This window comes from Desmodus rotundus, chromosome 10 (assembly GCF_022682495.2).
Source record: "Desmodus rotundus isolate HL8 chromosome 10, HLdesRot8A.1, whole genome shotgun sequence".
Lineage (NCBI taxonomy): Eukaryota > Metazoa > Chordata > Mammalia > Chiroptera > Phyllostomidae > Desmodus > Desmodus rotundus.
In genome coordinates this window covers 104,838,850-104,866,291 of record NC_071396.1, presented here as the reverse complement: position 1 = coordinate 104,866,291, position 27,442 = coordinate 104,838,850, and the positions used below count along the sequence as shown (strand labels likewise).

Below are 27,442 nucleotides of genomic sequence, written 5' to 3'. Positions count from 1 at the left end.
TGTAATTCAGGCACACACTGAGCACAATAAAGCCCCTCGCGCCAGACAGGACAGCACGCGGGGAGCGCACCTTAGCGCACTTGGCCGAGAGGTTAAGGCAGAGTTTGAAAACGTGTGGGCAGCGCGTCAGACGCGAGAAAGGCAAGGCTCCGCCAGTGGCCAGACTGCGGCTCACACACCGGCTCCTCTAGCTCTTCGCCTTCCCCAGCACCTAGGGGCCGAGATGCTCAAAGCCAAAAATGTCCCGAGACCCTTCATGGCGGGGGGCGGGGCGGGGGGGCTGAGAGCACCACGTTTTCCGTGGCAACTCCTTTACGGAAGAGACTTCTAGAGCATTCTGTTATGGCGGGTGCCTGGGGGGGGGGGCAGGAGTGAGTGGAACTGAGGCGACCAAGCAAAACGAAGGTTAGTACTACGGGGCCTGGGTGGGGGTTCCGAGCCACCTGCGCCGGTCAGGCTCGACCAAGGGGTATCCCAAAGCCAGGCCCGGGAGGCTGCCGGGGCGGTGACTGCCCGCGGGGGCTGGGAGGCTCGCGCGCCCTACCTGGGCCCTCGGGCCGGCAAAGTTGCACGGCTCCACCTCCACCTCCGCATCCTCGGGGCCCCGGCGGAGCGCGCTGCGGAGCCTCTCCAGGTGCTCCCTCAGGGTGACCCGCTGGTGGAAGGAGAATGCCGGATGCAGCGAAGCCATGGTGAAGAGCAGCAGCAGTTCCTCCTGGGCCCTGAAGCCCAGCCCATCGCCGGCCCGGGACTCGGCGCCGCTGCCTTCCGGGCTGGAGCCGTCCTTCTCGGCGTTCTCCTCGCCCACCTCGTCCTCTCCGCGGTCGCGGGGTACGTCCTCCGCGCCGCCTCGCGAGCCCTCGCCCCGGGCCGCGCAAAGGCTCTTGAGCACCGAGTCCACCTGGGGCAGGAGGCGGTGCAGGCGGCCGGCGGCCTCACGGTTCTCCGAGCCCAGGAGCGCCAGGTAGACGATGAGCCGCGAGCGTACGGCGGGCTCTCGGAAGTCGGTCAGGGGCCCCGGGTCCGAGAGGCCGTTGGCCTTGGCCTCCGAGTCTCGCAGGTAGTGGTAGTCCTTGCGCGCCAGGTCCTCCAAGCACGAGCCGAGGAAGCGCAGCTCCAGCGGGTTGCACAGGTCCAGCAGCCCGCACATAAACTCCAGTCGCTGCGCCGAGCCCAGCACCAGCCCGAACCACTCGTACACCCGCTCCTGCTCGCGCAGCGCCGCCGCGGGCCCGCTCCCGCCGCCCGGCGTGCCCATCCCCGCCGCGGCTCCGCCAGCAACAGGCGGCCCGAGCCCCCGGGGCGGCGGCGGCGGCGGCGGGGGGGCGGCCCGCGACGGGCCCGCGGGAGGCGGCGGCGGCGTGGTGCGGCAGTCGCGACGGCGGACCCGCGGCGGCGCCTTAGTCCCTGGCCGCGCATCCGCCTCGGGCTCCTCCGCCTCGGGCAGCGGCTCCACCGGGTGCGTCGGCTTCAGCGGGAGCTTCATCCTCAGCATCCTCGGCTAAGGCGGCGCGGACATGCGAGCGGAGGCGGGCGGGAGGGGCCGGGCGGAGGGGCGGAGGCCGAGGCGCGGCGCGGCCGTCAAGAGCAGGGCTCCTCCATGCCGCCGGGGGAGGATCAGGGGCGGGTCTCCGCCGGCGGAGGGGGCGGTGGCCGGCCGGCGGGGTCGCGGGAGTCGTCTTCCCCGGCCGGGGGCGGGGCGTGCCCGCGGCGGACCCTCCCCCTCGCCTCCGCTCCGGCTCTCCGTTGCCCGGTGCGGGTGGGAGCGAGCGAGCGGGCCCTCCTTCCACCTTCCTCGGTCCTGTCGTCCTCACTGTGCTGGGTGCGGCGGTGCTGGAGCGGTTCCCTCGCGAGCCGGAGCGGACGGAGCAGCTGGGAGACGAGGAGGGGAGGCTGTGCCGGGTGGAGACGCTTGGGGGCTCCGCTCAGACACCTCAGCCAATCAGCGGTCGGAGCCAAGGATTGCGTAGTTCTCCCCGCCCCCAGGGGACGCCTCTCTCTAAGAAGCCACGCCCAACTGCTACCCGGCCGCCTCCCTCTCGGCAGTTTCCGCGTGGTCTTAATGTCTAGGTGGTGGCAGCCGGTGGGAGGACGCGGATGGGACCCTGGGGCGAAGAACGTGCGAGGCGCACACGATTGGAGGAAGTGAGGAATTTAACCTTTTCGATGGGCCCTAGGCCCACTTTTGACTACTAATACAGCGCTCTGCCCTTCGCTTGGGCCACCGCCCCACCTCCGCCTGCGCGACGCGGCCGCGTGGAGCGTGGCCCCAGGGGCGGGGTGGGGGGTCCCTCTTAAGTGAGAGCGCTAACCGCTGCGGGACCTCTTTCTGGCCTCTACAGCCTGCTCAGCCCTCTGGAAGTCAGCGCTGGGTTAATTCCCACCACAACTTTACCGGGGTCGGTTGTGTTGACTGTGTTGAGGGTCGCGGACCCCGGCAGGAAGCAGAATTGTGGCCTTGGTTGGGCGCCCCCGACCAGACACCTGGGTCCTGGGCGAGCGCCCTGGCCGAGGGCGCGCTGCGTGGTGCGGAGGCGGCGACGCGCGGCTGGGGGGCGCAGAGGCGACCCGACCTGGGGGAGTCCACGGCCTCTGCGCCGAGGAGGGACGCGCTGGTTGTGGCTGCCCTTGGCCTAACGGTTGCCCCTTGTGTGTAACGCTCTTTGAAAACTGTTCCCACGACACTTTAGCAAAAGAAACCCTTCCCCCGACCTTCCATCTTTGGGGAATCATTTTATTTGCCAAGTAACGCTTTTGTGCCTAATACTGGCATTTTGAATAGTGTGCCAGTGTGAATTCCCTGTGACTTGAACTTAAGAAGCGACCACCTTGACAGGCTTTCAACTTTTTAACTTTTGATACATTTTTAAAGTTTGAAGACCTCCAAAATAGATCACTGGCACCGCTTGCTTTTTTGTTTTTCTTTTTCCTTTAGCAATATAGTCCAAATTTTTATTAAGACCCACCTTTTAAGGGTTAATTTTAAAGGGTAATTTAAAAAAAAAACCCATAATGTTTTTAATTGAGAAGCCCTACTACAGCTACATAGTAGAGATATGTAAAAACAAATGAGAATCATTGTTACTCTTTTCTAAAATACCTGAAGTCTGATGGGAGACTAATTTAAAATTTAGTAAAAGTCTGGACTGAAGCCTCAACCAGTTTCATTGATAAAATGGGGAGACAGAGAATTAGTTTCAACACATTTGAGATTGGCAAAAAAAGGAGGTTGTAAGCCTTTTTGCCCCACGCTGTATATGAAAGCCATTCTTTCATGTAATTTGCCATTTCCTTGCATTCTGGGAGTGTAATTGTAGAGATCCTTAAAATCAGGAGAAAATTTTGTAAAGACTTTTAACAGTTTTTTTTTGCTATCCACTTCAGCTGCGCTGTAATCTTCTACCCTGTGTCATCTATTCCCACATTTCTCTAAAGCACAGGGTGAACTACTTCAGGCAACCAATAATATCACTCTTGCTAGACATTCACAGGTCCATAGTGAGTCTCCTGTCTACACAGAGGTATTTTGTGTAGTAAGCTAGTGTTTCACCTCTGCGGTGATTTTTGTATATGACCTGGGCAAAAGGTCTTTACATTTCTCATGGCAATAAGAAGCCATTGGTGTGAATGATCTCTCCACAACACTTGATCCCTAAGTTTTATGTCAGAATTCAGGTATGCATTCAATAATGATGACTTCCCCCCTTACATCTTTGGCCAGTGTTAGGAAATGCAATGATCGTAGCTCCTACACATACGTGACATACAAGGTCTGTCCAGAAAAAGTCCAGCATTGTTAATGTAATGAGAATGGCTTGCGTGACATTGATGTAACCTGGCAGCCAAGGAGAGTGGACTGGAATGTGCATGTGTGAACAATGACACTTCACTGTACTGGTCAGTGGGGACTGTAGATGCCATTGAGTGAGCATGTGTACTGTGTGGCTGTCCCATTTGAAATGAATGAGCAAGTAGAACAACAAATCTCCCTCAAATTTTACATTAAGCTTGAACATTCTTCTGTAGGAACTATGCAGCTGTGGGCAACTGGTGATTGGCAGCTTCGCCACAACAACACGCCTGCTCTTGTATCACGTCCGGTGCAGTGTTTTGGCAAAACATCAAATCACCCAGGTGACTCAGCACCCCCTTCAGCCCAGATTTGGTGCCCTGTGACTTCTGGCTTTTCCCAAAATTAAAATTGCTTTTGAAAGAGAAGAGATTTTAGACAGTCAATGAGATTCAGGAAAATATGACAGGGCAGCTGATGGTGATTGGGAGAACTGTGTGAGGTCCAAAGGTGCCTACTTTGACGGGGACTGAGACGTCATTGTCCTCTGCAGTGTTTCTTATATCTTGTCTCTTCTTCAATAAATGTCTCTTTTTCATAGTACGTGGCTGGATACTCTCTGAACAGACTTCATTTATATATGCTTTTATGATTCTTGTTCTCGACCATGGGGTGGACAATTTGCTCTTTTTCCTCCAGTGCATTATTTCAGAGCCCTCTCTTAATACTGCAACTCAGTAGACTAGGCCTCAATGATTTTCCCACCCAAAGGTAAGGGAGAAGGAGTGCCTTCAGTGACAGGGATGTACTATTGCAGTGCTTTTCAGGCAGGGGCCCACCTGGAAATCCCAGGGTGAGGTGTAGGTGTGTTTAGTTGGGAAAAGCTACCCAGCAGATTCTAATAAGATGCCCTAGGAAGATATTCCTCCCACTGGACCCACCTATATATTACCTGTCTAATCATTCAGATGGGCCAGGTACTGTTAACGTGGTAACGGTGGGTGTACTATTGTCTCTTGTCCCTAGATGATATTTAATGCATATTCAATACACTGTCTTATTTGCCACTTTAACAATGAAAATGTTATCGACGTTACTGTCCAAACATTTATATAGAGCTAGAAGACTGTTTTCAAGTTAAGGTTATGCCTTGAATTAAGACAGTAGCCAGTGGTTGAGGATTGAGGAGACGTTCCCTTTTGCAATTGGGGTACTGCAAGAAATTTTCCTAAAGCCACAGTTAATTGGATGGTTGGGAGCAGACTCATAATGATATCAACTTGATAAAAAGGATACCCAGATACAGCCACTTCTACGTCCTGAATCAGCCAATCTGATTCATAGCAAGAATTTGTCTCTCGTGAATGTTGACCTATTTGCTCCCTTTTCCATTACACCTCCCTGCCTCTCTTCTCCCTGAGAATATAAGTATCTTCACAACAGTGACCATGGCTTACTCAATTGCATATTCTGATCTCTGGAACACAGTAGATGTTTGCTGAATAAACAAATGGTTGAATAATACTCCAGGAACCAAAAGTAACTGCCAACAGCTCCTGGGATCACTGGAATCCTTTTTCGGGTCGAGCAGAGAAGAGAAAACACCTGCCTCCCAACCCAGACGAGTCCTGCGATTCATTCTAGCTGAGTTGGCTTCGGTTACAAGCCCCCATTCCCGAAAACTCACTGGAACCAGAGAAGTGGAGTCAGCTTCTTCAGACTGAGGTGGGCCCGCCGCCCAAAGCCCAGAACTGTTGGAAAGGAGGAAGGGAAGCAGGATGATGGGGAAGCGACCGACATGTGTGTGATGTCATTGTGCTTGCCATCCGTAGTTTTGATCACTTGAATTGTCATGGGTTTAAGTTTCCTCAAAAGTACACTTTTGTTCAGTGGGACCACATATTTTTTTTAGATCTTACATTTAAGGGAAATATTAAATATTAAATTGTTTTTTAATTCTATTTTTCAGAGAATTTTTGTGAGTTTATTTGAACTAAAACTAGAACAATTGCCAGGAAGCAAGATCTCAAATGCTTCCTTAGACTGTTTTCAAAGATTACAATTAAAAAGCTGGCCTAAAGGTGTTACAAAAAGCACAGGTAAATTATTCATTGATATATAACTTCAGAAAAATTTAGCTGCATATTTTTAAAAAATTTTAAGTTTTTGTAAGGTTACAAAAACACCCCACAAGACAGATTTAAGATAGAAATCATTAGTTTTGACGCTGCGACAACATTCCTATTGATAAACTGGGAACCCACGTGCAACTGTGGTGTACGAACACCTCTGGAAGATTCGCGTTGGGTTACATTCAGAGTCTCCCTGGAGTTGTGGTTCCCCACGTCAGAAGTGACCTTAGGGACTTAGATGGGCCAAGTGCCCAAGTTCTACCACTTGTCCATTAAACTTCTGGAGAAACCCTGAAATCCAACAAATCTTTGAAGCCTGACCAGAAAAAACGTGGGTCCTTGATTCTAACGTGGGTTGGTTTGGAAAGTCCTCAGGCTTCCGGCTTGGGTTAAACTGAGGAACTGGATGATATTAGGCACCTGCCTGGGTCTATGGTGTGTCTGCAAATAGACCTTTTGTCCATCTGTACAAAAACGGAGGGACTCTCTCCCCCAAAAGACAGCACGGCCTTCTAGGGGCCCATGGAGAGGTAGGACTGAAGTCCTGGAGGGTTGGCTTGCTCGACAGAAAAATGACCACTGCTCCAGCAGTGTCCTCTGGGATGGAATTTGCTGGGTTCATATTCTTTAAGTACATGGTTACATCAAATTTTTGGTGAGCTGTTACCAACCTAGCTTAAACATATTATCTATTACTCTTTTGCCTTCATAAAAGAAGCCTGATTTTTTTTTTCAAGTATCCAGCCTTCTCCAAAGATCCTCTGTGGCTTGGGGGACACCTTCACCCGTTCTGTTGGATAGACCCTGATCAGTAACCCAGTAAGGGGAGCCCACACTGCTTGCCCGTTGGTTCAGAATTCCTGGAAGACTGGGATATGCCAAAAGGGTGCGCAAGCCGATAGACTCCACACAGAGCAGCTCCCTTGGCCAAGTTGGGCAGAATTTGAGTGCCAGAAAGAATAAGGTGGTACCAGTGGATAAAAAAGAATCTAAGGCCGTAGGGGTTCTCAAAGAAAGGCGAGGAGGAGGGTGCAGGGAAAGCTGTTCTTTATGGAAGAATACCAACTAAAAAATTTAGAAGAAAAGTATAGTTTTGCAACCACCCAATGTAATGACTGAGGCATTTTCAGCACTGGGTGCAGAGTTGTGGGGACGGAAGCATCACATGTTTTCAGGAGGCACCATGATTAAAGGGGGGAAGGTACTTTTACACGGATACATCTGATGGACCATAATCAGCATTACTCTCAGGGCAATCTAATACCCTTCCTCCCATCATGGATGTCACTGAAAGTACCTGCAGTATTTTTCCCAAATGTTCACACGAGGAAATAAGGCAAATCTGGACTGTGGAACATTACAGAAGACAGCCTTCGAAAATCCCAATGTCATGAAAGCAAACACGGGCCAGGGACTGTGCTGGACTAAGGGAAAATAAAGAGACACGACAACCACATGCAATTCATCAGCTGTGATTGGGTCCCGGGTCAAACAAACCAGTGAGAAAAGCCTGGGAGACACTTTGGGGATCATTAGGTATTTTTGGATATGGAGTTCTTACTAGACATGGTTACTGTATCAGTGCTAACTGTTTTGGACGACATAATGACACTGTGCGTATGCAGGAAAATTCTCTTGTTTTTAGTTGGTACATGCTGAAGCACCGAAGGTTGAAATGTCATATTTGTGACTTCCTTTTTAATTAAAAATTATATATAAATGAATAAAGCAAATGTGGCAAAATATTAGCAATAGGCAAATGTAGGTGAAGGTTTTATGGGTGAACATTTCACCACTTTATCTTTCTATAGATACAGTATTTTTTTTTCCAAAACAAAGTGGGAAAATGGAGATCACAAGTACACACCCATAGGATGAATTTTTTAAAAAAATTATTAAATTTGTGAATGCAGTTTAACACATTTAAAGTTGTTTAACCGGTTTTGTAAATGAGTCTAAAGATCAATCAAGGTCCTCTTGGAATGTGAAATAGAACAGTAAGATATGTCAAAGGAACATAGAAGCTTAAAGGAGATTTGGTTTTTTGAATTTGTTACCTCAATATATTGGCCTTTTAAAAAATTAGAGACTGATGTGGTTAGAATCATCTGGTCATGGCTTGCAGAGTCAGACGGTGTCCCAAGAGTCAGTTTGTCACTTTGTTCTGAAGGAAACCTGGGACACAGCCAAACACAAGCAAGGTCATCCTCAGACAGAAACATTCCTACGGAATGGAACAAAATAATCGCACTGGAACCAAACTTGACAACATCACGGGGAAGTACCACAAGGATGGTGTTCCACGTGGAATACCTTATAATTAAATTATCTTAATTAAGTTTTTAAATCTTCTTTCAAAAGTGATTTAAGCAATTTAAAGTGCTTGTAATCTGAAGTAGGGAACACGGACAGCCCTTGCAGTTAAGGCTGGTGCAAACTTTTCAGTGTAAACAGCCGCCGTACCCGGTGAGCATGACTTTTCTCTGGCTGGAGAGACACGCTGTCCTGGAGAAGAGGTGGGTCTTGGGGCTCTTCCCTTGGCCTCATGAAAAATCTCTGAGACCTCGCAGCTTTCACACTGTGATTCCGACTCAGAATTCCACTGTCTTTTGATTAGCAATTCAGCTTCCTGTGACTTAATGCTGGGAGACCAGATACCCTGGAGAATGGAGACATATAATCCATTCCCAAGAAAGGGATATCCCACGCTGTAAATAAATACGCTGACGTTCTGGTTTACCAATCCCCTGTAAGTTTAATTAGAGGGGTCACTCGCCCTGAATCTTACCCATTCAGGTAAACAAGTATCACTTTCTTGAATCCTGGCCTGTACATGGTGACTTGACCAGCCTGCCGTCTGGTTCTTTGATGTCATTTAAATTTATACACCATGTAAGTGTAAATCATCATTTAGATCTAAACAATACCATTTGAAGAACACTAATCTTTCTTGGGGAAAAATCTGCTTGGAAGAATTTTTTTTAAATAAACTATAGAATGTTAAGTGTTTCTTATGAACTTCAGAGGGCTGGTTACAAACCTTTACGTAGAGAGAAACACATGCTAAACGCTCTTACTGAAATCCCATAAACAACTGATGCTCTGGAAGATTTATTTTTTAAAAATGGGCTTTCAAAACAAAAAGTATGTTTAAATTATGTTAAATAAATGAGCATTTTTAAAAAATTCATTTAAAACTATTCAATTAAAACCCATCCAATTTGTTTATAATGTGGAAAAACATTTGTTTTATTTTTCACTTCCAACCAATTATGATGGAACTATGTGGATACAAGTTAAACAACTCTAACCTAAATTAAACAATACTTCTGCGATGTGTATCTCAGAGCGTATCTATACATCAGAACATTGGTTTTATAGTCCGACTATCCTTGAAATACTCAAAGATATTTATTTTGCCATTAAACCTCAAGTCAAAGTTTATTTTTCTTGCATGTAATGTTTGTATTGAAAATGTTTCATCACCACTTACAACTTCAAAGGTTTTCATCGGAAGTCTCAATTGGTGACAATCAGCCATAAGGAAGAGATGTTGACATGGTGCTAAATTAAGACTCACATACACATTATCAGTTCTCCAGATCCTCCCCCCAGCACACTCTCTGCTTCCACGAACTCTCACAAGCATGAAATGTCCGATGGCACAGAGGGAAATGCCAATGTGGGATCATCCCAGCTTCCGATGCCCCCTGGGACAGCTCTGGCGATGGCTGCACCGCAACACGCCTCTCCAGCACATCCTGCCTGTGAAGTTCGGCAGCGACCTTACGACTTGTGATGGGCAGCCTCTGAGTGGCTCAAAAGTAGAGCTGCGCTAACAACGCAAGGAGCGGTGGTCATTATTTCCAACTCCACCTAATCCTTGTTGTCCAGTCCAGTGTGTTCCCTACTCTGATGACCTGAAGAAGTCAGACGGAGCAAAGAAATAACAGCCGGGAGAAAAGAAGCATTTCCCCAGAGCAAACCATAAGTCTCTCTGAGCAGAGCAACAGCAGCAGTGTAAGGTAAAACCCTTTATTCAGCACAAAATTGTGCTCTGTTGTTCCAACCGCTTCAGACACAGTTTCGGATCTTCCTAACGTTCTTTAGATATATGGCATTTTGCAGATAAGGAGCCTGAGGCTGAGAGGTGAAGCTATTTTCCCAAGGTCTCCAGCAAGAAAGTGATTATGATTCAAACCCTAGTTGCCGCTCCCACAACTGCGTTTTCAACCGTAATACCATCTAGATAATGTGACGTACTTTCAGTTCAAGGGCCCAAAGAGTTTAAAATAAAATTTGCCATTTGTCTCTGACTCTGAAACTCACACACGTTCACTATTAAGATTTTTATTAAAAAAGAAAATGTTCAAATAGACCTCAATTCTATTTATCTACCTACAGATAGGTGCTACACAATGCATTTCCGATATTGTCCTGAGAGTGCATGAGTGTGAGTGTGCACACGTGTGTACAGAGGTGTGCAGAGAGCACATATTATACACGGTAGTTTTGGGGGTGCTTCTCCCTCAGTCATTCCAGTAATCCTGCCCCTGCTTCCCCTCTCCCACAACTCCTGATTTTTATGGGGATACAATGTACATCCGTAACTTTTCGCAGTCTCCTTTAGATGATGTCATTTCCACTTCGCGCAAAATGTAGGAACCTTATGATATCCAGGTTCATTCACCATTGCTTAGGTTCATATATACAGGTCAATCAACCTTGTCATATATGGGTTCGCTGACCATTTATGGAGTGTGTAAACACAGCCCCCACTTCCTGTCCTTTAAACTATATTATCATTTATCTACTACATATACCCACAAACAACTTTTAGGGCTTAGATTCAATAACTGTCAAGTGTCTTTTCATTCAAAAAAAACCCACCCAAAACTGAATACTTTTAATGGAGAAAGAAAATCACCACAAAAACTCTTCACATGTGTTCTGCAGCTGTCAACGGCACATGTCTACCTTGGGGCTTAATATTCTTGAGAGAGGAAAGCAAGCCTTTACATTTTAGGGACTCATGCCTAGAACAGTAGCTCTAATTCTTTCGCTGTATGAAAGGGGCAGAGGGGTATCTGGGCCAAAGGTGGTGTGTGCTGAGTGAGAGATCAGTGTGTACTTGCAACACCTTTGGCCCCTTGCAGAACTGAACTTACATACGTTTTACACCAGGAGATAATCAGCATCACCAGCATTCCTTTCTTTCTTTTCTTTTTTTTTTTCTGGACTATGTGATCACTGGTCATTAATACCTTTTAGACATTTCAGAAAATGGTACATTTCCCATTCCTGACTGTTCGAGTTTATAGCAATATCGTAGGGGAAAGGTTTTTAGGGTGTGGTTTCTGTTTAGTTGTGTTTATTTTTTGGAGGACAGATAGTTTATTTACTATTCAAAGCTATCTTACAGAATATTTTTTTTTTCTCTTGCCCTAAAGTTACCTCTTGGAGAGGTGCACTGTTAAGTTTATGCTATGTGTACGTTCACCTGCCCGGTTATACCACATTTGTCTATTTTGGAAAGTTAATTTTTAGTGATCAGATAACGTGTTTATCTAACTTGCCAAGAATAGGTACATTGGGCTTCTGTTTTATTCCTTGTATGGACGTTTCCTATCTCCTCCTCATTCTTCTGAATCTTAAGTATCCTCAAGGATCGAGCTTAAATCTCCATTCTTCCGTGGTTCTCCCACCCAGAAATGGTCTTTTTCTCTTTCATTCATTCATTTAGCAAATATGTACTGAGTGCCCACTGTTTGTAAGACACTGATTAGGTAACAGAAATTATGTAACAGTTGTCTGTATCAAATGCTTTTCCACTTGTAGAGACGTTTATGTAGTTTTTATTCTCTCAGCTTAACTATGAGTTGCTTGAGGCTACATTGCATTCCCTAAAAAATGTAACAGGTGACTTCTGTCATGGAAAAGCTTAAGTAATTTGATGATTACATTTGTAGACTTTCTTTAAATATACTTATATACGCAAGACACAAATAGTTCTGCTAGTTACCATTAATCATTGCACACAAAATATCTTAGTGCAGGTATGAAACTAAACTTTGAAGCTATGCAAAACTCAGACACCTCCTTATATCTGTGTAATCATTCCCACCTGCATTTCCCTTCCCTTATATTCTCCGGCTCTGTAAGAATGTTGTGTTTATGTGTGTGTGTGTGTGTATAAATATATGAATATAAAGCATTAAAGAATCCTGGTCTCCATCAGATTCCCAGGTGGTGCACCTGAGTGTAGAACCCAGGAGAAAGAGCCCTGGGGATCAGGGTCTGAAGCTTCTAATCCCGCACTAATGTCCACTTCCTCTTTTGCAAAATGTAGGATATGAGAGATACTGCGCTGAGCTCTGTCTCTTCTAGCTCTAAACCTACACGAGCCACTGCGGACTAATTTCTCTGACTGCCAGTTAGGAAGTGGGACATCAGAATTTAGTGTACAAATGTAGTCCTGCAGCACTCCCAAATCTTAGCCTGCTGTCTCCTCACTTCCTAATATTTATGATGAACTGTCTCGTGAGTCCTGTTTTCCCAGTCTGGAAAGCCCTTCTCACCTCATCTCTGTTTACCTGAGTCTTAACTCTGTAACTGCCTGCCTTTCCTAGCCATTGCCGTGCCCCCCGCCTCGCCTCCCTGAGCTACTGTAGCCCTTCACCACCCAGTTCAGCAGTCCTGCTTTTCACTTCTGTTTTTTACTATAGTCCTGGCCTATCCTATTGTCTGCAGACCACGGTTTATACTCCTCTTTATGCCACTGTGTCAAATAAGCTGATTAAAGCTTGATTTTTCAATCAAAATATAGTCGTATTAGTGAACTACTAAAATCTTTTGGAGGCATAGATAAAATAAAGGACATTTTTGTGTACAATAGATGTGTGTTAAACTGCTCTTAATGAGTATTTAAACTGAGTATTTTCTTCAGACAACTCTAAGTAGCTGATTTTACCAGGAACATTTACATTAAATAGGTTACTTTATTTTATGAAGTTTTATTTATTGATTTTTTTTTCTTTTAGAGAGACATGGATTTGTTGTTGTACTTGTTTATACATTCATTGGTTGATTCTTGTATGTGCCCTGACCTGGGATCCAACCCACAACCTTGGCGTGTGGGGACGATGCTGTAAACAACGGGGCTACCCGGCCAGGGCAAAAAGAGTTAGCTGTTAATGGCAGCATTACGATCGCACTTTTTCTTTACCTTTCTACATTGTTTCTGCTTTCCTAATTGTCCAAATGGAGCCTACTTTAATTTTGGAATAGAAAACAATGCAATTTCAAATTCGATAACATCAAGAATGCAAGTTGTTTGTAGACATTTTTTAGAGCCTGAACATCTGAGTGATTCAGTGTCTGAAGTATGTGTCATTGTCTGAACAGAAGTTCAGTCTTCACCCTCTCTTTCACCCTAAGTGTTGTCAAGTCTGAAGAACGACCTAACCGCTGGGGCACTATTTGAGTCCTTCCCTGAAACTTTCCAGTGTCCCATGGAGTTTCTGGGCTCTTTGGATTTCTGTGGCGTCAAGAAGCAGCAGTACACAAAGAGAGTCCCAGGCTCCTTTCCTCCACCTTTGGCCAGAGTACCAGCGAGTTCAGGAAGTTCTCCTTGATCCCTGTTTCCAGTAAAGGCAGAAATGCTGGGTAGAGTTCACTCACATTAGGCTGCTTAGAGGGTCAGAGATATTTGGTGGCCTTTTCACATCAAGGAATGTACCGACAGGGTAAGGTAAGCCACGGATACATAGCTACTGGGGCAGCTATTGGGATGCCAATAAAGTACATGCATTTTACTTAATGCTGGACTAAATTTGCATGGCACTGAGCTTTCAGTCTGTTTAAACTTCCTGTGCAGAAAGATCTGCCTTGGAATGACTGGTGTTATTTTAATCAAGTTATAAAGGCACAAAGGGACAATTATAGCAAACAGGATCAGATAATACCATTAAAAAGGGAAAAAGAATATCCTGAGAAACAAAACAGAAACTTAAGTGATAGAAAATGAAACGAAACTGAAACTTAGCCAGCAAAGCTATTAAAAAAAAAAAAAAAAGGTCCCGATTTTAACAGAGTCCTAGCAGGTAAGTACCAAAAGTGAAGGAAACAAATATCTAAAATGTTCCTAAGTTACAGTTGTAGTTGAAATAAAAATGTGTAACTAGCTGTGTGACCTCACTGAATCACTTAACCCCTTTGAGTCTCAGTTCATTCATTTGTGAAAATAAGGGAATCGTACACGTCAGCCTGTATTAGACAAAGAATCCCTGGGCTTGAAGGGAAGTCATCAGGCCCGACTTCCTGCGCTGGTACAGGGCCTTGTTCCCGCCACGCTTCCCCCCCGCCCCCTCCCATTCAGGGCCACACCCCTCCCGTCCACACAGGATCTCTCGTGGCAGCCAGAGTTTCTGCAAGGCCGCTGAGGTCAGGCAAACCGTGTCCCAAGCAGTGTGGGCAACAGGGTGAGAGGGGAAAGGCTGGGAAGACATTGCACTGAAGGTGGCTCTCAGGGGACACCTGAGTGGTCCGAGGCTTCTCACACAGGACACAAGCATTCATCATTGTCGCAGAGGGAGCCTGTGGCAGTAGAAAGTGACAACAAAGCCAGGAACCAGAGACAGGGATGAGCACCACCAGGCGTGTGACCCACGGAGGCAGGATGCCACGCCCAGAAGAGAAGAGTCCTGTGCTTGTGTAAATGCAATCGCCACCCTGAAATTGTTAATACTCTGTTAACAGAGGGCCCCAAGGTTTCGTTTTGCACCAGGCTCCACAGAGTATGTAGCCAGTCCTGGTGTGACACCCAAGACTGGCTCAGCAGCAGGCTGTGGGCAAGTGAGGAGGGGCACACGGGAGATGAGGAGCTCCCCAAGCCCTGCTAAATGGTAGGACAGGACCGAGGGTTTGTGGGGCTGGGGCTCAGTCCCACAGCGCCAGCTCCACAGAGGTAGCTGGCAGAGGGGCGAGGGCCTGGGTGTTGTCAACTTCCGCTTTAATTTTGTTGAGTTAAAATTCATATAACATAAAAATAACCATTTTAAAGTACTGGATAGAGTTCAGCAGCAGTTAGTACACTCATAATGTTGTGCAACCATCACCTCCATCCAGTTCCAAAACCCTTTCAGCAGCCCAAAAGGCAACTCGGTACCCATTACACAGCCAGTCTCCACTCCTCCTCCCCTCTGCCTGTGGCCACCACAGATTTGCTTTCGGTCTCTATGCATTTACCTACTCTGGACATTTCGTGTAAATGGAATCACACAATAAGTGACCTATTTGTCTGGCTTCTTTCTCTTAGTGTAATGTTTTCGAGGTTCATCCACATTGTAGAATGTAGCAGTTAGCATTGTAGCAATATGGCTGAATTATATTCCATTTTATGGGTATACTGCACTTTGTTCATCCATTCACCCATTGATGGATATATGGGTTTTCTCCTACCTTTTGGCTGCTGTAAATTGTGCTGTAATGAACATTCATGTACATGTATTTGTCTGAGACCTGTTTTTAGTTCTCTGGGGTATATAGCCCAGGATGCAAGACCATATGGCGATTCTGTGTTTGACTTTTTGAGGAACCACCAAGCTTCTCCGCCGTGGCTGCACCATTTCACACTCCCACCAGCCATGGACAAGGGCTCCAGTTTCCCCACATCTTAACCAACACGTGTTAAGTTCCATTTTTTCTAACTGTGGGTGTGAAGTGCATCTCACTGTGGTTGTGACTTGCATTTCCTTAACGACCAATGACCTGAGCATCTGTTCGTGTGCTGGTTGGTCGTTTATGTATCTTCTTTGGAGAAATGTCTGTTCAAGCCTTTTGCCCATTTCAAACTTTGGTGATTTGTCTTTTTGAGTTCTTTGTCTGTTCTGGAAACAAGCCCTTATCTGATAAATGTTTTGTAAATATAGTTCTATTGTGTAGGTTGTCTTTTCGCTTTCTGAATAGTCCTTCAATGCACAGAGTCTTTAATTTTTATGAGGCCTAATTTTGGGGGGTTACTTTTACGTCATTTCTAAGAATCCATTGCCAAATCTGCGGTCAAGAAGATTTACCCCAATATTTTCTTCCGAGAGTTTTATAGCTTCTAACTTCAGGTCTTTGATCCACTCTGAGTTAGTTTTGAATATGCTGTAAAATGGGGCACCAGCTTCATTCTTTTGCCTGTAGGTGTCCAGTTGCCCCAACACCATTTGTTGAAAAACTATTCTCTCCCCATTTCTTTGTCTTGGCACGTTTGTCAATTAGCCACAGATATGTGGATTTATATCTGGACTCTCAAGAAAATTCTATTCCATGGATCTATATGTCTTATTGTTTTTAATTGGTGTGGCGAGAATGTGTCAGAATGGGCTGCCACCCGCCTTGCACAGGGTCACGGTAACATATCAATACAATGTGGCCAAAGGCCAGATTCGTAAGCACTTGGTGTGTTTGATGAAAGAGTGCAGCTGTTCACATTAAGCATGAATGCTGGAAACACCCATGCTGAGACAACAATGTGGGGATCTTTCCACGAACTTGAGATAAGTACGCAGAAAACCTGAGCAGATACACTGGCAGGCTGGCCCGGGAGTGACGGCTCTCATCTTGGTGAATGAACTAACTCTTCTACAAGAGCAGCCCTTGAGGTCACTGCAAACAATCCTGAACATGGAGCGCATGCGCACGACCAGGAAGGAACTATGATGCACTGGCCTGAAGCTATTTTATTATTTTATTTAATCTTTATTGTATTTTTTCCATTACCATTTAGTTCCTATATACCTCCCTCCCCCCAGCAATCACCACACTGTTGTCCGTGTCCATGAGTTCTCTCTCTCTGTCCCTCTGTCTCTCTGTCTCTCTCTCTCTCATTCTTTTGCTCGATCCCCAGTACTGTTAGTACATTCCTTCCTTCAGCAGCCAGACCCTTAGAACGCCCTGCAAGGGAGGGGTCGGACCTCTTCTGGGAGCTAATAGGCTGCTCTAGTCAGGTTTCAGAATCTTCAGTCTCTCTCTCTCCAGGTAACTGATTTAGGAATAACACCCCCTGCAGCCTTAAGCCCACCCCTGACCTCTGCAGGGGTGTGGGCAGCAGTAAAGATGAAGGCCTGAAAGCCATCCTCTATAAACTGAGTTATAAATAGAGCTAACAGACTGTTAAATGACAGTTGTATCCTTCTTCCTTGACAAATACAACTTCGTGATGACATGGAAAGCCAGTTCCAACATAGAATTCCCTGCTCCTGCATGTAGCCTCCCATCACTCATCTGGCCTTACCCCAGGCAGGGTTTTCACATACATGTGGACACACCAGCCAACGTGTGCGAGTTCTGTATCACTTCTTACAACTGCATTGGAATCGACAATTATCTCAATAAAATTCAAGTTAATAAAAAAGAGGAAGAGGGAGGAAGGAAGAGAGAAAGTCTGTGCACGCGCGTCTGGACATGTGCGGTGTGGCCGGCCCACAGACCCGCACTCAGGTGCCCCCGTGCTGGCCAGCTGCATTACCTGGGTGGACCCTCCTCCCAGGTCAAGGTGCCCACGGGCTAAGGGGTCTCATCTACACCTTGCTTGGCACTCCCCCTTCCAAACGAGGGCCTCGGACTGCCCTGCGGAAAGAGCCTGCCGCCCACCTCCAGGGCCCATCAGCGCCCTTCCCTTCCTGCCGTCCTGAGTCAGAATCACTGCGCTGCTGCTCTGTGCGCTTCCAGGCCCAGGGCTGGGCCAAGCAGTGGCCTGTGGAGACTAGGAACAGAACTCGATTTGGAAAATGAGGACTTAGACCATTGGTAACTCCTCGTGAAGTGACCGGTGGGGAAGGGGAATAGACACATTGTCTCTCTCCCTTTAGCGACAGCATTCTGGAAAGGATGCTGAGAGGCAGGCAGAGCCAGCCCTCACACACTCCTTGAACTTGACTGAGTGGGCCCTGGTTCAGAAAACACGTGGAAGGAGAAGATCCACCATTTCTGCTTCAATCAACTGCCAATGGCTGTGACGTCCAACAACATGTCAGACAGCAACCCAGCGATGAAAACACAAATCTGAGATAGAACCAGGCTTGTCTCGTTGCCTCACGCTGCCCATCGCGAGCTGATTGTACTTCTCTGCAAAGAAGGGCCATCGATTTTGGCTTCCAACACCCAACAGTTCAAAGTACTAGAATGTTTTCCAGGTCCTCGGGCCCTGCCAGGACATCTGACCAGGAGGCCCACCGACCAGAGAGGCACACGAGGGTTTCCTGGCTCATGTAACAACCCCATTCTCTGAGGATGAAGTGAACTATGACCTGGCTGTCATGACCCCGGAGGGAATAGCACACAGGGCGAGCCAACCTCCGAGTACAGTTTAGAAGAAACTTCTGGGTGTTTAATATTAGTAACAGGATCATCTGTCAGCCACCAAGGGCTGCGTGTTTTGGAGTTTGGAGCATTTCTTTTTCTATTCCAGCCTCATTTATATTGCACAGTGGACTTCTAGAATTACCATCTTAGGTATTTATGCACTGCCTAGTTTCCCTCCCAAAAGGGTTTAAAAGCAGCTTATCTCCCTTTAAGGTTAATGTGCTTGGGCCCTAAAATTCTCCAAAATGCATTTGGTTTTATATCAGCCAGCCCAAATTTCTCTTGGGAAATTGTCAGAGAAAATATCTCATCGAGGAGCGAGAGGCTTAGTTAAGCTAGTGGACACTCGGGTCCAAGTATAGTGCAAACGTGTCTCGGCTTGTGGCCATACTGGGGGAAAGGGTGACACATCTCAAAAATTAACTTTTAGAGGATCGTTCCGGAGAAGGGGCCCAGCAAGTACTTGTTGAAGAGAGCAGCACCTGCTGTCGGCGTCCTGTAGACTGGGAAAGCACAGGGCGCCTGCCGCCCTCTGTCACAAATGTTACGGTTTCCTGCATCAGCCGTGGCATCGAAAGCCACCAGATCCAGCCCCGTCACACCTCTCTCACTCCAGAGAGTGCCGTGAACGCCTCCAGGGCACAGAAGAGGGCTCGTTTGTATTTGTGTCCCGAGAAGAAGGCATCATGCCTGGCTCCTGGTAGACACTGCCGTGGTGAGCCGGTTCTGCAAGCCTGCTTTTGACAGCTTCCTCCAAGTCATCTATTAGAAAGTCGAGCAGTGAAAGATCAAGGACAGAACTATTGATCCTCCAGGTGCCAGGCTGATGATAATTTATTAATCCATCCCAGAGGGATGTGCCCTCTAAAAAGGAGGAGACTTGGTGGGGGCATGACCGTGTTGTTCAAACACTCGCAAGGTTGGCCCATGGCCAAGCTGGGAACCAATGAGAGAAAAACAGAGAAAGGTCAAGTTGTCCCCAAAAGAGTATCATGGGTGAGGGCAGGGGGAAGGGCATTCTCATTACTGCTGGAATAAGGGAACGGTACTTTTTTTCCTGGGACAAATTTGGTAATATATATGAAAAGTCTTTGACCCAGAATTTCATGCCCAGATTTTGGTCACTGAAATTGAATCACAGAGATACATGTGCAAGGCTGTTCAACACAGTCTTGGCTGTAACAGTGAAATATTTAGAGTAACATGAACTTTTGACAAGAAGGACTTAAAGAAACCATGATATGTTCGTTAAAGGCAATATTACACAGCCATGAAAATGGTGATATAGAGTTATACTTTTTTGAGTGAAACTATGTTTGTTCAACATGGTTAAGTAGAAAAAACAGGGTATAAATGGTCCCACTTTAACTTAATAGAAATATATATATGAATTTTATATATATATACATATATATTTATATGGAGAGAGACACAGAGAGAGACAGACAGACAGAGAGAAATTCTTGAAGAATAAACATCAAAATGCTGATGCTGGTTATCTCTCTGCTTAGTAAGAATACGACAAATTTACCATTTCAATTTTTATCTGTTATATCTAAACTATGGATTTGTGATACTACATCGCAGTAATAATAATAACAACAGTGATAATAATAATAATAACAATAATCATAACATAATAATAATAATGACAATCAGGACTGATGGAAATGTGCCCCTGCTATTTATTAACTTGGCGAGCTCTCTCCTACCCAAGTGCTCGGCTCGAGCTGCAGCCGTTACCGGGCTGGCTGCTGAGGGAGGAAAGCTGGAACAGGAGGTGCTGAAGCCACTTTCCACTGGAGAGACTCCGATTCCATAAAGGAACATGGTGGCGTTGGAAACAGTGCCGAAGTTCTCGGCACCTTTTGTCAGGCAAATACCATTGTTTAGAAATGATATTTTGAAATTCTTTGCAAGGCTGTTTTGTTTCTGATGATGAGACTGTCTCTTAAAATCAGAAGTTATAGTCTTAAAACTTTCCTCTTTCTATAACTTGTTAATGAGCAACAACTGAAAATTGGAATATTCGCATTTTGTTCTCTGCATTGGCACTGAATAGCTTCGCATCTGGCCCTGAAAATAGAAATATTTGCTCTGCATCCTGCTGTCTACAGCGTAAGCTTCATGAGGCCAGGGATTTTATTTGTTTGGTTCCAGGGCCCAAAAGAGTTCTTGGCACACAGAAGTCACTCAGTAAATATTTTTTGAATAAAAAATGAATGTTGGCAGAGTAAAATATGCAACTTGGAAGAAAGCTGTTTTGCAAATACATGCTTTTGCTGTATTCATTTTAACTTCTTTAAAAGCAAGGGTTTGTAACCAGAATCCCAAAACAGAAACTCAAGTCTTTTTAAAAATGTAATAAAATTTTCAAATTACTAACATTCTTTAAGAATCGGGCATGACCTTTATACAGCCATATATTAAAAAATGAAAACCACTGCCCTGGCTGATGTGGTTCAGTTGGTTTAAGTGTCATCCTGTAAACTGAAAGGTCACAGCCTGGATCCCTGCCCCCGACCCCCAACCCTGCCACCTCCCCCCTCCCATCAGGGCACAAGCCTAGATTTCAGATTCGGTCCCCAGTTGGGGAGTGTATAAGAGGCAACTGATAGATGTTTCTCTCTCACATCAATGCTCCTCTCCCTCTCTCTCCTCTCCGTCCCCTCTCTCTAAAATCAATAAGCATGTCCCTGGGTGAAGATTAAAAAACAAAAAAAGAAAACTACTGATTATGTTGCAGATAACCGTTGTTGGGTAGTACTTTTTGTGACAAGAGAAACAGTCTCCAGCTGCTTTCTCCAGTGCAGCAGCTGCTGGCCACGTGACTTTCTGAGCACTTGAAATGGGGCTGGTTGAGGAGGAGCAGCTGAATTTTAAATTTCGTTTAATTGTAATTAATTCAAACTTAAATAGCCACTTGCCATTGGTGGCTACTATCTTGGATAGTGCAGTTCAATGTCAAACTCGTTAGTGTATATGACAAGGTGGGTAGCGTGTATTTATGAGGATCCTGTACGTAAGCACAGAGCCATTCCTGGTCTCCAGACTGAATTTTGTTCTGAGAGGAGGAGGCGGAAATAAGCCCAGGAAACCAGTCTGCATGACAGCAGAGGAGTTTCACAGACTTAACCCGTGTCCTTACACACGGCCTTGCCAACCTCCAGTAGCCCTGCTGCACTCTGGACATTCCACAAATCTATTTGTACGCAAAATAAGGCTTACAAAAATTGCAAAATCCAAAGCAGTGATCTGTGCCACGCATGCTGTCACCTACGGAATAAAAAGAGCAATTTGCATGAAAGGTATTATTTTTATTCTTGACTGCCCTTTTTATTAGTTGATTGTTGTACAATACTTGGGCATGTCGCATGCCTCCAGCCCTGCTTTGGTAACATGAGTTATAAAGAAAGGGTTTTTGTTTGTTTGTTTTTGCTCGATGATCCCATGGTGTTGCCTAGAAAGCAGAGAACAGCACTGAGGAATTAACTGAGTGCAGAAGGAAGACCCCGCGCTCAGGAGGTCCACATTCCTGCAGGGCTCTCCTTTCAGTCAAATGAGTACGGACCGTAATTCTTCATCTTATCCATGTGTCTGTCTCGTGGCCATTCTTAGCGACATAGATAATACTGTAGGTCAAACAACAGAAAGCAATTCAGGGGAAAAGCACAAATACAGGGAGAACACACACACACACAAATACAGGGTCTGACACAAATAACGCCCCCGTTTTAAATTACAAAACTTCTTATTACAAAACCATAAGCATGTCATTCTGTAACATGACAATATCACACTGACATACACCATAAGACATTTTAGGTGAAATGTTCAAATTAAAACTATAAATTATCACACCCACATTACCCTACCAACCACACTCAAGCAGGCCTTATTTCTGCTGGACCCTGTATATATTTTTTGTGAAATGAAACCAAAAAATTAGGTTTATAAAGAATAATAAATAATAAGGACCAGTTATTAAATGAGGTGCAATCAGTAACAGGTTCGCTGCTTTCCCATCACTACCTTCAAACGTGTGTCTTGTCCCATGTCCCTTCCCAGAAGCTGGAGGCCTTGGAGGTCCTCTTTGTGTGTTCCAGATGCTCTCTCTCTCAGTTTCCAAGTTGTCACTAATTCCTGTGGTGCAGATTTGGTTCTTCCTCTCCAATCCCACTGCTACCACTGGAGCAGAGGATTTCAGCCTTGGGTCACAGAGAGTCTGTCTGTCTAACCTTAGTGCCTTAGACTGAATGTTCCTGCCCCCCAAATTCGTATGTCAAAGCCGTAATCCCAATGTGCTGGTATCGGAAGGTGGGGCCTTTGGGAGGTGAGTCGGTCATGGGGGGAGCCCTCCTGAACGGGGTTAGTGCCTTTATAATAGAGATCTCACAGAGCCCCCTCACTCACCTTCCACCATGTGAGGACACAAAGAAGTGCCCTCCCTGCATGAACCAGGCTGTCACCAGACGCAGAATCAGCTGGTACCTTGATCTGGGACTTCCAGCCTCCAGAAATGTGAAGAGTTAATTTCTGTTGTTTTTAAATCACCCGGCGTATGGCACTTGGTTATAGCACTGCAGACGGACTTGGACACCTGGCTCAAAGGTCTTTCTGCATTCCTATTCCAGGAAGATGTCCCTGAAACAATGCGTTTACCATTCCCCCAACCATAAATGGATGTGGAATGAATGTCCCTCTTCTGACCAGGGACCATCACGGCTGCTGGTCCTCATTGCAACAGGTCCCATTTGATCTCGGCAGCAGGATGTAAGAAGACATGAAAGGTACCTTCCTGGGAATCAAGTCCTGTGTACTGGGAATTGACTATGGCCTTGAGCAAGCCACCTGACCCCTGGGCCTGAGTTTCCTTTACATCTCTACATGAGACTGGATAGTATGAAGTTGTCTTCCAGCTCAAATTTTAAAACAGTATTTTTTGTTTAGTCACTTAATTTTTAGGGTCTTTCAGAGTTTCCTCCTAGTCTCTTTAATCAACAGTATCTTCTACTTCTCAATCTGGAGGTTTGGGGCCTCTCTTGGCTTCTCTTTCTCATCCTTGCTCAAAGCTCGGCTCCTTCATTGCGAAAGCACTCGTGACACAGCCTTTTTGAATCCTGGGTTATTCCCTGTGTGTAACCATCTCTGTTCCCAGCTTCGAGTTAAGGTAACCTGATGACGGCGGTCACACGTCATGATTCAAGTACATTGTCTTGGTCCACTTGGGCTGCTGGTCTAATGAAAACACAGAGCTGGGGTGGCTTTTAAACATCAGGAATTTACTTCGCACAGTTGTGGAGGCTGGGACATCCAAGATCAAGGCCCTGGCAGATTCTGTGTCCACTGAGAGCCTGGTCCACAGATGGCAGTCCCTCTGTGTCCCCACATGGTGGAGCGGGTGAGAGAGATCTCTGGGGTCTTCTTAATATAGATGCTAATCCCCTTCTAGAGGGCAGGAGCGCCTTTCAAATCACTTCCCAAAGGCCCACCCTCCAAATACAATTTGGGGAGTAGGTTTCAACACCTGAATTTTGGGAGGACACCAACGTTTAGTCTATAGCATAGATGTTTCATAGTTTCTAGCCCAGTTTTGATCATATAAGAGCTGTGTTGGATTGTTAATCATATTTGTACAAAAGTTAGCATGGCACTTATTTATTTGGTCATCCAATACATGTTTACTGAGAGCCTGTGATGAGACTGGCATTGTCCCAGGCAAGAGGGGACACCAGTCAGCAAGGCACACCTGCTCTCCTGCCCTGTTGGAGCACAGGTTCAAGATCACTTGTTCTCGTCCATTTGTGTAAAGTAGAGCCCTCTCAGGTTATGCAACACATTCTGTCGAGTCTACGTAGTGAGTCTGTTGCTTTAAAACTGTGCAAACACATCTGAACAGGCCCGTGCCTCGAGGTTCACGGTTACTGGGGCCCTGCCCGTGGGCAGCTGTGCCCGGTGGCAGCCTGGTCGATGCCTTTGCTCAATTCAATACCTTGTCTCTCCAGCCCCTCTCCTGCCACCATCTCCACGCACCCCACGGGGTGCCTTGTTGGTGGAAACTGTACCTCAGAGCGGTGGTTCGGAAACTCTTTGGCCTTCCGGCCTCTTCATACCCTTCAACATTGTTGGAACTCCGAGGGTCTTCGGCCCGTGTGAGACACAGCACTACAGTTATTCACTCTATTCTACGTCTTTAAAAAGGTGACTAAATCATTTAAAAGCAACAATAAATCTACTATTTGTTACCATAAATTGCATATTTTTACGAAGGATAACTGTATTTTCCAAAACCAAAACCACTTTGTGAGAAATGTGGCCTTGTTTTGCATTTTTGCAAATCTCTCTAATATAGGGCTGAACATCTCTGTAATATTAAACAGCTGGATTCGCCCGTCCACTTCTGTAGTCACTCGCTCTGTTGTAATATGTTGTTTTGGTTCAAGTACGTGACAAAAAAAAGTCTGGCCTCGTACAGATAGATTATGTGTTTGGGAAAGAGAACATTTTCTGTAGCCTTTTCATAAAGTTGTGGATCTTTGAAACCTCGCCACAGGCAGACAAGTAGCGGTTCATTAAGTTCAGTGCAGCGTGGAGTCGGAAACTGTATCTGCGAAACCTGCCCACTCGTTCGCATTATCTGTGGCTCTCTCTGGCCCTTTGAGTGGAACTTTTCCTCCGTGCCCGTGCGTAGCCTTATAACATCACGCATTGAATATTTGGAAAATGTTATGAATATTGGACGTCTCCCAAATGTTGACGCATTTCACTACACAACATGAAATTTAAAAAAAAAACAACACATTCATTCATATCAGTACCAGTCTCATCTGAAAAGCCTTTACGTCTCGGGAAGCTGCCAAGCTGATGATACCTCATACAAGACTTTTTAAAATCTAATTTTTGCTTAAAAGCTCAAAAGAAACACATACTCTGGATTGCTTTTACTAGGTGCAACAAGCTCATTTGATTCCTTTTCAAGAAAATGGCTGCCAAGCTGTCAAGTCTGAACCACCACCGGTGCCACCTGTTCTTTCAAGTAAAAGGAGTTCCGTAAAGAAAGCAGGTAGTTCAGTTCACAATGTCAACAACCACACAAGTGCTTTTCCTGCGGATGGCCCTGGTGGCAGCCAAGGTGTGTGACGTGTACCTTCTGTTTCATCACACAGAATGTGTCCAATGTCAAGATTGAACATAACTGATGAAACAGGCCAGATAAAGTCCCGTGCATGCAGGACACTGGCAGTAGACCACCTGCTGACCTGTCCTCAGGGCTGGTGCTCTTTCGGGAGGACCCTGCTCAGGAGCTCTGCTGTGATGTCACATGGCCTGTCCCCATAACACACTGCCTGATGCTTTGCTCGAAGTCACTGGCTTGTGGGGATGTACCTGCCCTGCTGTTTCCACTGCTTGGCAACTCCTTGTACGTGCTGCCCTCCCCCCAATTCCAACCCCAGCCGCACTGCATGGGGGCTGACGCAGTGGTATCCTTCCCCAGGCTTTGCCATCTTTAGTCACAGGACAAAGACTTCTCGAAGTCTGCTGGGTCTTGTGTCCTCCTGTCCCACAGGGCCTCACCCTGCTGGAGCCCCTGGGGGCCAGTGGGAGAGACTCCAGGAGCCCCAGGCCGGGCTGGGCACACAGCTGAGGCCCACAAGTCCCAGTGACACAGGCAAATGAGCTCTGCCTTTTCCAATCTCTAGGGAGCATCCCCAGCCAGCTGCAGTGGCCCCAGTCAAGGGGACCCACTTTGGGTACTGCTAGTAGTACTCTGGCGGGCAGTTGGCCCCAAGGGGCAGTCAGCTTGCTGGGTTCAGACTCGCCAGTCAGTGCAAAGAATCCTTCTCAAGCCCATGCCCCCTCGGGTACTGTGGGGTGACCAAAACTCTGTATTTCACCCTGGGGGTGAATCACATTGTTAGCTCACTTGAGGCCTTAAAAGCTTTCCAGAAAATTCTTTCTAATATTCCTTTCATTCTCTTTCCTTCACAGGAAGCTGTTAACTAGTCCTCTTATGCAAGAACATAATTACCTTTTCCAGGTACAAAGAGCTTTTATGTTCTCTGATCTTTCTCAGGTAATATACTTCTCCATTCTCTTGGCTCCCAGACAGCCCCTTAAAAATTTTTTTTTGTTTATGTTGAGTTCCAAGAAGCTGGTTTTAGCCCCCTCATGGGTTTAGGGTCCTGACAGGAAGGAATAATATACTGAATAGATCTCACTTGCTTTTAGTTTTAGTTCTTGAAAAGGCTTCACTTGCACAGTGAGGCAGTCAGTCAATGGTTACTCTCCAGAAAGACATGGGAGGGACTTCTTTCTAGCCTTCGGAGCTTTCTCTGTCCCTCTCCTCTCTGAGGCTAGACGGGAGGTTTCCTGTCCTCACACCTTCTGGCTCAATTTGCTGTCCCCTCCCCCTAAGAGAGAGGCATATGGACCAGGGTGTGGGCCAAAAACTGCACCCTGGGCCTCAGATCTCAGGAACTCCTGCAAGCCTTTTTGCCAAAAGGTACGCATTACCACTCCCTTCACGTCCTTCTTGGTCCTCGATTTCTAGATTCCAAATAAAATCCACGCGACGCCATAAGAGGCGATATTCATGTGGGAGACCCACAGAAGGTAGAGTTTTAATAAAAGAAGGTGGAAAACATAAGTCTTGAGAACACAGAGATTTCAAAGAGATATGAAATAGTAAAATAAAAATAAATTCACCCTCAAATACTAGAAAATCATACGTGGTAGAAGGAGAAAAAATCAGATTTTGTAGTTTATGAATCATTCCTCCTCCACACCACTGAACCCTTCCCCATCAAGCTCTCATCGTGGCGTAGGTATTTATTCACATGGCTCCTTCTGCATTAGATTTCAGTACTTGGGGATAAATACCAGGTTTTGTTTATCTTGGTATCTGCAGTACCCAGCACCGGGCTCAGAAAACAGTGGATGTGCCATAAAGGTTTATTCGTGGGAAGAAGACAAGAAAGGGTCTCTGAGAGAAAAATGGAGAGAGCCTACGGAGAGAGGAAATTGGAGTCTAGCGCCCCAACTGAAAGGAACCCGGCGACCCTCTGTGCCGCAGAACAGGCTTTTCAGGCAGCCATCGTGCCCCCAGCTTATTGGGAAGGTGCCAAGGATTACCTTCCGAGTTGGGGGTCGGGGGCAACGGTGGGGACAA

The 27,442-nt window shown here is 46.3% G+C and overlaps 1 protein-coding gene and 1 long non-coding RNA gene across 11 annotated transcripts in view; one reads left to right on the top strand and one right to left on the bottom strand.

Moving 5' to 3' along the window:
• ZCCHC2 (zinc finger CCHC-type containing 2) overlaps positions 1-1,854 on the bottom strand; it is a 93,451-nt gene extending 91,597 nt beyond the window's left edge. For 8 of the 9 annotated variants that reach the window (XR_008425404.2, XR_008425403.2, XR_008425402.2 and 5 more), the window contains exon 1: positions 545-1,854. Coding sequence is in view for 3 of the 9 variants with exons in the window: in XM_053913358.2 (XP_053769333.1) it covers positions 545-1,495 (951 nt within the window). In the remaining 6 variants the exon portion in view is untranslated. The remainder of the gene's footprint in view (positions 1-544) is intronic. The other variant, XM_045187963.3, reaches the window with a different exon arrangement.
• On the top strand, positions 333-27,442 carry LOC123478728 (uncharacterized). Of its 2 annotated transcripts, none has more exons than XR_008425408.1 (5): positions 333-405; positions 22,908-23,063; positions 25,222-25,405; positions 26,263-26,311; positions 27,182-27,442. It is a non-coding gene; the product is annotated as an uncharacterized lncRNA (long non-coding RNA). The 2 variants fall into 2 exon arrangements; XR_008425409.1 differs by having other exon boundaries at positions 26,263-26,347.